Here is an 11,335-nt window from a genome sequence, read left to right as displayed (position 1 = left end):
TTCAAACTATATTAAACTGTTTTTAAATTAGAAATTTGTAATATATCATTAATATCATTTAATTGATAAAGGCAATCGGGCTCGAGAATCAAAAAGTAAGTTTCACTTTTTGTTGAGGAAAGCGTGGCACCGGGCTGTCAATCATCTGGAACATCTAATGAAACACATCCTGAGGTTATTGAGCCGAACACCATTTCTCCGAAGAAACCCTAAACGGAACTTTCATCACGAACGTTTGCTTCTAGCAAATCGAGTTTTATCTCAACAGTCTGAGAAACTTATAAACAGCATGGACCACGAGACAGAAAAATTGCTGGCACCGCTGAGAGTCTTCGTGAAAGAACAGGTAAAAGGGATGATGCAACACCTACTCCATATGTTTTCATAAACGTGTTGTGTATTCGTTGTTTATGTTATGTGTTTGAAATCTAATGACTGATTCTCGAGATGTGAACAGTTTTAGTTTAGATAATTATACATACCACTTATCCCTATAATAGTCCCGAGCTGTGTTACTAGTAATATTTTAATAGAAAATCACATACATCGCCATCAGCTGACCATGTTGACACCACATAATGTTATGATTATCAAACCCAGAGTACACAGATCTGTAGACAAAGATGAAAAGCTTAAACAGGTTGGGAACACTTCCCCTATAGCGAGATATTCTCGCTAAAACGCGATTATCCCTCTCTAGCGAGAATGAATATATCCTGTACAACCGGGAAAAACACCCATGGAGTACATCTCTTCGTGATTCACGTGAAAAGAAGAAAAAGTGCTAAAATATGTGATACTTCTGCAAATATATTAATCAAAACAAAAACACTCACGATGTGTATTGGATTTCAGACTGCTTCCCTCTTACGCAGCAACTTTGATATGCAATTTCATGACTATGTTGTCAATTTCATAGAAACAATTCGCATCATGTTGAGTGCGTGTCGCACTTATTCAGCGTTGCACAGGATTTGCCATTATTTTCAATAAAGACGCCAAAACACCTGTTTATGGTAATGTTTATCTCTTGCTAAAGAGGGATAATCGCGTTTTATAGCGAGAATATCTCGTTACAGGGAAAGTGTTCCCAACCTGTTAAATAGGGTGTATGCCTGCTGCCGGATCACATTCACTTATTTGTGAATAAAGTGTAATGATTCCGGATATTTGAGGTACGACCATGCTGAGTTCTCAATTAGTCACTTTACATCACATGATTTGATTTGTATATAAATACCGAGACTCCACAGTCGTCTGTGTCATTCTGATAGAAGACCCAGCCAAGTAGAGAGGACGAGATTATGTGTACTAATAAAGTATTCATAGTAAACAATTCCTCGCCTGTTCTTACAGTTAGAGAGTGAATTTGGAAGGTCATCAGAAGTCTGGCCTGCCACGAAGAGGTTGACCTCCAGTAAAGAGGCTAGCCATAGTTCGTTTTTGGTGTCGTCTGCATTGGCTGAATAGACCGTCGTCCAGGCCGCTATACTCATTGTCCGTCCTGAATAAGGCATCCTACAGTGAGTGTGGTGGTTGAAGGGCTACCATATATACTGTCCGTCCTGAATAAGGCGTCCTACAGTATATGGGGTAATCCAAGGGCGACTGGGCTTTACATTCTGTTAAGTTAGCACTACCAGTTTATCGTTGCTTGTCTCTGATTGATATAGTGATTCTTTGTTTGATTATAATTAACGTAGATAAGGTTAGGACATATTTGTTTATTTTGGCAGTCCACTAAAATCGTACCAATTAGTTTTTAAATTAGTCATTGTTGAATACCCCAAACCCTGGAATTGACCAGGTACGATCCCAGAATTTAATGTAAATACGTTACAAAAGTATTTTTTAAATAAATTTCTCAATGCTACTCCAGCCAGATAAAGGTTCAGCCGAGAATTTTATCTTGTAATTTTTATGTTTTTGTTATATTTTATTTTCATCGTATTTAATTTTATTAATTAATTTTTATATTATGCATGTTAGGAGTGTAAGGATGTTAATCGAGATGACGGGCGTATGTTAATTCATATTTACTAATTGGGTTCGCCTGATATCTACAGAGGAATGCCAAATACGCGTTTAAGATCCATAAATATATTTTCCAGAATAACGTTTTAGAAAATTGACCAGTCCCATCAGACTCATCCGACTGACTAAAACAAATGTCACTTTTAACTTTTAACCAGTCACAGACTGACAGACGTACATGTTAATTTCAAGCCCTGATGCCCGTCAGTCTGTGACTAGTTAAAAGTCTGGCAGACTGGCATACATTTGTTTTAGTCAGTCCGATGGGACTGGTTAATTTTCTAAAGCATCATTTTGGAAAATATACTGATGGAATCTTATATATGCATTTGGCATTCCTCTGTAGATATCAGAAAAACCCGATTAGTAAATATAAATCTCACATAAGTATTACAATATTGTCATGTTGTCTCAGGCATATTGAGTTAGATTCCATTATTTCATTTTAATAACATTAACGAATTATGTTTTAATTATTTCTGATAAACTCTGATGGACTGCTGAATTTTTTCCTGCAGACTGGTTGAAATTATACCCTATCAGTCCGGCTGGACTGGAGACATAAACATTTAGTTTCAAGTCCTGCTCTTAAGTAAACATACCACCATGTTCATTTAGATTCAAGTTACAAAAGTTAGGTAAGCTCAGACCAGTGGTGTGTCCTGATCCAGGGTTGTCATGGTCACACATGATGCTAAAATGAGTTTCTTCCATGGGGTATTTTATGTGAATGTTACAGGGAGATATTGTGAAGAAGTTGAAGGAAGAGAAAGCTCCCGACATAGACATCCAGAAGGCTGTTGCTGAACTGAAGCATAGGAAGAAGACACTCGAAGATAGGGTAAGTAAGTGAAAACAAGACTGAAGTGACTGAAGCATAGTGAGAAGATTTTATAGTATTAATGTGGTGAAGCATGACTGAAGCATAGTGAGAAGATTTTATAGTATTAATGTGGTGAAGCTTGACTGAAGCATAGTGAGAAGATTTTAGAATATTAACATGGTGAAGCATAGTGAGAAGATTTTAGAGTATTAACATGGTGAAGCATGACTGAAGCATAGTGAGAAGATTTTATAGTATTAATGTGGTGAAGCATGACTGAAGCATAGGGTGATCACATCATGATACATGACTGAAGCATAGAAAAAAGAACATGAATGTCATGGTAAATGACTGAAGCATAGAAAAAAGTCATGTCATGATAAATGACTGAAGCATAGAAAAAAAAACATGTCAAGATAAATGACTGAAACATAGGATAAAAATATATTATGATAAATGACTAAAGCATAGAAAGAAAAAAGAAGGCTTATGTTTGTGAAGTTGATTTATTTATAATACAATGGATTATAAAGTGTTTTGTAAGTGTGGTATAATGATAATTATAGGAACTGGAATTGGGAGCCAAAGACAACATAGACCGTACAAAGATGGAGGATTTACTCAAGCAAAAGTTCTTCTTTGATCAGTCCTTTTCAATTTATGGAGGTAATCATAATAATTTTGAATTCATTGATTTTGCAAAGTGTTACAAATGGATTTGTGTTTAAACATGTACGGTGTTACCGCGTTATATCGCCAGCTTTTGTCCCAGCCTATTTTCAAATTGGCGTTTTATCAAGGGTGGCTTTATATAAAGAGTTTTGTCATTTTAGTTCATTGATTTGAGTAAAAAATGTTGAAGATCAATTGATAAATTATGGTCCTTTTATTGTTGTTGACATCTGACAAGATGTGTAATTGCATGAAATTGTTTTGCTTTAATTCTTAAAACTTTGCTTAAGAATGTATATTCTGCCCTTGTGCGTTTGTAAATCACGCAAGTATGTCTAGAATAGTTTCATTTGTGGCATGGTAGGTTCTATGATGACTGAATATGTTGAGCGGTTGACAAGCAAACATGTAATGGCAGCAACTTTTTTTTCTGGAACACAGAAATATGACATCACACATATAAATACACTCAAAAGTCACATGGTACATGAAATTTACAGCAGTTGATAGCAAGCCTCATCGTATAGTATAAAGATTTGGTTTGTGTGCAAACGAACATTGGCGGAAGTTTGCAGCTGATAGTAGTTTCATTTCTCAATTGTTCACACGTAAACAATACTATTCAATACTATTGGACAATTTTTAAATGAGTATGTTCAAGTTATTATTGCAGTTACCTATGCTTACCTGTTTTCATGACACATACTAGATTTAGTTTCGCTACGATTCACCGGACAGACCAATTATTTATAATTAGGGCTTCCAATCCCTGGTTGTTGGCATTGTTATTGGGGGATGCATAAAGGCAATTTGATCTTTAGTTCCTGAAACTGGGTGGCAATAGGCGAGGTTGGCGTTATATAGGGGTTTTTAGTGTGTGTGGAAAACCGTTCTACACATTTGGATGGCGGCATGTGGGGGTGGCAATATACCGAGGTATCAATTGTGGATGAGAGGATCATACTAGTAGTACCATACATGTTCTCAGAAAACCACTCTCAGAACCATTGTGCTATGTGTGAATTGTCTGTAAGATATATGTGCTGTTTTTACTGTGGTTTAGGTGTGAATGGTCTGTAAGATGTATGTGCTGTTTTGACTGTTTAGGTGTGAATGGTCTGTACGATTTTGGACCTATGGGGTGTGCTGTAAAAGCCAATCTTCTCCAGACCTGGAGGAACTTCTTTGTTCTTGAGGAGCAGATGTTGGAGGTGGACTGCTCCATGTTGACGCCTGAACCAGTATTAGTGTAAGTAACTTGTGTGTCCTGTCTCGTGGAGGGGATACCTGAACCAGTATTTAGTGTAATAATTCTTCGTTTGTCCTGTCTCGTGGAGGGGATACCTGAACCAGTATTTAGTGTAATAATTCTTCGTTTGTCCTGTCTCGTGGAGGGGATGTCTGAACCAGTATTTAGTGTAATAATTCTTCATTTGCCCTGTCTCGTGGAGGGGACGCCTGAACCAGTATTTAGTGTAATAATTCTTCATTTGTCCTGTCTCGTGGAGGGGACGTCTGAACCAGTATTTAGTGTAATAATTCTTCATTTGTCCTGTCTCGTGGAGGGGACGTCTGAACCAGTATTAGTGTAAGTAACTTCTGTGTCCTGTCTCGTGGAGGGGACGTCTGAACCAGTATTTAGTGTAATAATTCTTCATTTGTCCTGTCTCGTGGAGGGGACGTCTGAACCAGTATTAGTGTAAGTAACTTCTGTGTCCTGTCTCGTGGAGGGGACGTCTGAACCAGTATTTAGTGTAATAATTCTTCATTTGTCCTGTCTGGTGGAGGGGACGTCTGAACCAGTATTAGTGTAAGTAACTTCTGTGTCCTGTCTCGTGGAGGGGACATCTGAACCAGTATTTAGTGTAATAATTCTTCGTTTGTCCTGTCTCATGGAGGGGACGTCTGAACCAGTATTAGTGTAAGTAACTTCTGTGTCCTGTCTCGTGGAGGGGACGTCTGAACCAGTATTTAGTGTAATAATTCTTCATTTGTCCTGTCTGGTGGAGGGGACGTCTGAACCAGTATTAGTGTAAGTAACTTCTGTGTCCTGTCTCGTGGAGGGGACGTCTGAACCAGTATTTAGTGTAATAATTCTTCATTTGTCCTGTCTCATGGAGGGGACGTCTGAACCAGTATTAGTGTAAGTAACTTCTGTGTCCTGTCTGGTGGAGGGGACGTCTGAACCAGTATTAGTGTAAGTAACTTCTGTGTCCTGTCTCGTGGAGGGGATATTAGAGATGGACTGCTCATGTCGACGTCTGAACTTGTGGTAATGTAAATCAGAATGATCATGGGCTGACTTCCTATGGATATATTGTACATTTATTCATTTGGCAGGAATCTAATTTAAAATTTTTGTGTGTTTGGCGGTGAAGCAAAATCGCTAATATTAGGTTGTGCTAAAATATGAAAATTGCTATTATCATGCATACATGTAGAACAAGTGCTATAATTTTATGATTATGCCAAATAGTACACCAATTCCGGGTTGCACCAAATTTTACATACAGTAATAGCAGACAAGTACACATACAATATCTAAATCCATTGTATGTACATGTTGAATATTTGTTTCATTCAATTTGAAAATAAAGTTACTCTATGTTTCACCGTTTAGATACAGCTATCACAAATGACATGTGTATATCTTTGGAGTTTCTTTACTGACCACTATGATAAAAAAAATTATACTTATAATACCCATTGAAAAACAGAAATTTCAATGCAAACAGTTAAAGAAACTTTCAGTCCCACAAAATTGATATTCTTTGTATTACTCTATTCATGGCATTACTTTTATGTAAAGTTGAGGTGCTGCATTTTACAGTTCTGTGTTTGTTTATTAATTTCTTTATTCATGGCATTACTTTTATGTAAAGTTGAGGTGCTGCATTTTACAGTTCTGTGTTTGTTTATTAATTTCTTCATTCATGGCATTACTTTTATGTAAAGTTGAGGTGCTGTATTTTACAGTTCTGTGTTTGTTTATTAATTTCTTTATTCATGGCATTACTTTTATGTAAAGTTGAGGTGCTGCATTTTACAGTTCTGTGTTTGTTTATTAATTTCTTTATTCATGGCATTACTTTTATGTAAAGTTGAGGTGCTGCATTTTACAGTTCTGTGTTTGTTTATTAATTTCTTTATTCATGGCATTACTTTTATGTAAAATTGAGGTGTGTTTGTTTATTTTACTTTTCTTGATGTACTTTCGGTACTTTGATTTTATGTGCTCTTGTCTGTTTGCAGAGCCTCGGGTCACGTAGAAAGGTTCCAAGATTACATGGTAAAAGATATGAAGACAGGGGACTGCTACAGAGCGGATCATCTAATTGAAGGTAGAGACCAGAAGGGGGAGGGGTCATCGATCTTATTCATATTCTAATACATTTACACAGATATTCTGATTAAAGGCAAGGTCAGAAGGGGGAGGGGACATTTATCTTATTCATATTCTAGTACATTTACACAGATATTCTGATTAAAGGCAAGGTCAGAAGGGGGAGGGGACATTTATCTTATTCATATTCTAGTACATTTACACAGATATTCTGATTAAAGGCAAGGTCAGAAGGGGGAGGGGTCATTGATCTTATTCATATTCTAATACATGTACACAGATATTCTGATTAAAGGCGAGGTCAGAAGGGGGAGGGGTAATTTATACCATTCATGTTGTAGTACATGTACCCAGATCTTCTTATTAAAATTTAAGGCCAGGGACTACTATGCATGTCTTTCATTCATTGATACATGAAGCGTGCCAAATTTTTATACCCAGACTTTCTAAAGAAAGTTAAGGTATATTATTGTTACCCTGGTCTGTCCATCCGTCTATCACATTTTCTTCGTCAAACTCCTCTTTTCTTTTAAGTAGTAACCAATTAATCTTTTTAATTATGATAGGTGGTGTCCTGTAAATGTGCAATAAGGTTTTGGAATTTTCAATTTTTAAATTACCTTGGAGCAAAAAAAATGAATATGTTTTTATCTAGAAAAACCCTGGTTCCCAGAACTCCTATTACATTTTACGCAGTAGCCAAATCGTCTTTTGGATGATGATTGTTGGTGTCCTGTAGATGTGCAACAAGTTTTGTAATATTTCATTTTTATCCTAGGGCTCAAATGGATGTCCAAAAAATTATGTGTTTTTTTTTCTGGAAAAAAACCCCTTGGGTTCCCAGAACTCCTCTTACAATTTACAAAGTAGCCAAATCATCTTTTGGAAGATAATTGGTGGTGTCCTGTAGATGTGCAATGAGTTTTGGGAATTTTCATTTTTATCCTGGGCCCCAATTGTGTCATGTGCAACAAGAATATCTTTGCTTTAAGGGTTGGAATCTCAATCACATTAAAAATATTTGAACAATCAAAAAAATGATAGGGTTGGGATGACCCAGGGGCACCTGTCCATCAGAATACTCAATGCATCTTGATAATGTGCAGCGGGAAGAAGTATGGTCTAGGGATCAGGACCTCAATTGTTTTAAATATATTTCAACAATGATTATGAGATTGGCTCTGGGATGACCACAGAGCACTTGCCCAACAGAATAGCTCTCAATTCATCTTGACATGCAGCCAGGGGTCAACATTTACATTTGTCCGCTTGTCCGGTACCAGTGGAAAAACATTTCGGACAAGTGAATACTGATGGGCACTTGTCTGATTGGACAAGTGCTTTTTTATGTAAAGAAGTCTCCAAACAATTTTGTGAAAAGTTTATCGGTAGTTGAGCGTCGGAAGTACATGTGTAATGCATGGAAAATGAACTTCGATCCCGATATCAATCATTATGTAAACTAGCTGAATCAAACTCAATCGGGATTGGTGTTCACTTATTGCGTACTACTTTCAATCATCCATGGATCTTACGAAGTCATTGATTCAAAACAGGAAGTCTAGATAAAATTTTGTTTTATGCGTTTGTTATTTTTATCAAGAGAATAAGATAAAAAAAAAAATCAATCAAGCAGGTAAAAAAATAGACTACATATTAAGTAAATTAAATACAGTTTTCAAGTTGACAATTTTAGATCCTTTTTTGAAAATTTTTCGGACAAGTGTCAAAGTTGAAGTTTGGACAAGTAAATTAGGAAAAAAAGTTAATGTTGAGCCCAGGCAGTAAGAATATATATGGTATAGAGTATGTTATATGGTACATATACAACAATTGTGGCTTCTGTAAGTATGATGGGGAGTATAGTTAAAGGCAAACACATGCAGGCATTACTATCTTATGACAGCATCTAGTTAGATTTTAAGGTCAGTTGAAAAAGAATCTTTTCAAACTTGTTACCGTATATACTCGCCTATAAGTCGGTTTTTTGGGAGTCAATTTTTTGTCCAAAACTCTATGTCCGACTTATAGGCGCGTCCTAAGAAGATTGGTATTTTTCTGGGCGGCGTAATGTAGTATTTTTTAAACAACTCCGACGATTATCATGGACTACCACACAAATGATTATTGTTCACAAATATCTAGACGTATTGTTTATGTATTTTAAAATCATGTATAAAGTACAAGTATTTACATATTTTTATCTAGTTTAAAATTATTTACATACCCGTAACTAATACTTTCAATTCGTTTATCGGTAAAATTGAATTACGAACCCGATTTAACATTGAAATATTCATATGTATACCGGCTGAAATATATTTCTTAAAAGATTGAATATTGTTAACAGATAATTTAGATCATCATTCTTGACTCTTAAAAACTCTATTGTTGATACAATGAATTATACCGGAATCCCACAATGACAATTTTCGCGAGGCGCGTGCCACTAAGTAAACACGGTGTCAGGTACTGGTCATTAGGAGACCATAATTGCTTAGGTAATCAAGGGATCATGGTCCATAATAGATCAAGGGATGCATTTAAACTCCAAACGGATATGGCTTGGATATTGAGCACCTCATAATTATTGATTTCTCAAAATATTTTTTGAAACATAGGTAAAAACACTAGAGCATTGACTTGAAATTGTCAACCTATTCTGACAAAAATTTGTACCGACTTATAAGCGGGTCAATGACAAATTCCTACAAAATAACCTTAAAAAATACAACCGACTTATAGGCGGACCGACTTATAGGCGAGTATATACGGTATATACACTTGATAATTCATGTTTTGAATGCCGAGAATTAGATGTATTTTGTTGTATGTTTCATTTATTATTTTCTACTAGCCACACTTGAAAAGATGTTAGCAGACAAAAAGATAGGTGCTGAGAAGAAGAAAGAAATTAATGATTTGATGCCTCTGGTAAGAAATTAATTAATGATTTGATGCTTCTGGTAAGAAAGAAATTAATAATTTGATGCCTCTGGTAATTCTTGTGAAGCCTGAATCAGCATAAACCAGGAAACTGTTTTCCAGTTCTATTAGATATCACATTGTTTATTCAATCAGTCCAGTTCTATTAGATATTGCATTGCTTATTCAATTAGTAGAGGTCAAAAATACTGTGGATTCCTAAATATACACGAGGAATTTATCATCACGTAATTTCGTGAGAGGCATCCTACGTGAAATAAAACCATTCGCTTTTATTTTTATGTTGCTAAAATACATATAATTACTCTTGATTAAAAGACGACCCACAATTTCATGTTCATGTGATTTGACGGATATTCACATGAGTTATTTCACTATATGTATGAAGCACTTGTGTAAAATAAGGAATCTACAGTTGTAATAATGTGGTTTTTTTTCCATATGCTATGACATATATGCATTTATGGATGTAGGTAATTATGGGATCAACAAATTATTTCTTCAAATTAAGAACAGTCGGTAACAACTCCCGCCTTATATTAGAGAGAACAGTTTGTAAAAATTTTTCCTTACCCCCATTTTAGATTGATGGAATGTCAAAAGAGGACATGGGAAAGACTATTGTAAAATACAATATGAAATCCCCACTGACAAACAACGACCTGTCTGAACCCATCGAGTTTAACCTGATGTTCTCCACCGCCATAGGACCTACCGGGCACATCAAAGGGTAAGGAGATTGCCATAGGGCCCACCAGGCACATCAAAGGGAAAGGATATTTTCTTACGGGAAGGTGTATCATGACTTTGACCCAGGGCCATCTGGATAAAGTCAAAGTCTCTCTTAATGATGTCGGTATTAATCACCGTGTAGGTCACATCAAAAGAACGTCACTGGTAACTAATTGATTGTCACTGTGTGTAGAAACAGACTAGGGTAAAGCGTGTTACCGTAGTCTTAAGATGGTGACAGGCAAGTACGCTGCATGTGGTCATATTTATTAAACGTGCTTTTCACACAGATTGAAATTTCTTTTCTTGTTTGATAGCTTCCTCCGCCCAGAGACTGCCCAGGGGATCTTCGTTAATTTCAAGCGACTCCTGAACTTTAACCAGGGCAAACTTCCTTTTGCTGCAGCTCAGATCGGCAACGCCTTCAGGAACGAAATTTCACCCCGAGCAGGATTGCTCAGAGTCAGGTACCACTAATGATAACAAGCATCGGGAAAAAATATCATTCATGATTTCTGCACCAGAAATTGAAGATATGTTCTGAGTGACTGTGACCTTTCCAAAATGACCTTGGTTCGAAAGTCCCTCTCTCAAGGAATATTTGTGATCAATTTCTGATGAAAGGTGTAGAAGATGGGAACTTTTACTTTAAAAAATGTTGAAATAGGGAACTCTTATATGTTCTGAGTGACCTTGACCTTTCCAAAATGACATTGAAAATCCTTGGTCCAAAGGCTTTGTCTCAAGGGACATTTGTGATCAATTATATCAATTTATGATAAAAG

At 36.3% G+C, this 11,335-nt stretch overlaps 1 protein-coding gene across 1 annotated transcript in view; it reads left to right on the top strand.

Annotated features, from left to right (window-relative positions):
- The first annotated feature begins 95 nt into the window (after positions 1-95).
- LOC125665574 (glycine--tRNA ligase-like) overlaps positions 96-11,335 on the top strand; it is a 26,123-nt gene continuing 14,883 nt past the window's right edge. Inside the window, 8 exon segments of the mRNA XM_056152307.1 lie at positions 96-346; positions 2,774-2,875; positions 3,424-3,523; positions 4,637-4,778; positions 6,782-6,870; positions 9,730-9,806; positions 10,403-10,548; positions 10,868-11,017. Of these exon segments, the coding sequence (XP_056008282.1) occupies positions 158-346; positions 2,774-2,875; positions 3,424-3,523; positions 4,637-4,778; positions 6,782-6,870; positions 9,730-9,806; positions 10,403-10,548; positions 10,868-11,017 (995 nt within the window). The 5' untranslated portion in view covers positions 96-157.

The sequence above is a fragment of the Ostrea edulis genome, chromosome 10, assembly GCF_947568905.1.
Source record: "Ostrea edulis chromosome 10, xbOstEdul1.1, whole genome shotgun sequence".
In the NCBI taxonomy this organism is placed as follows: domain Eukaryota; kingdom Metazoa; phylum Mollusca; class Bivalvia; order Ostreida; family Ostreidae; genus Ostrea; species Ostrea edulis.
Note: the sequence above shows the minus strand (reverse complement) of the source record. Positions and strands in the feature narration are given on the sequence as shown.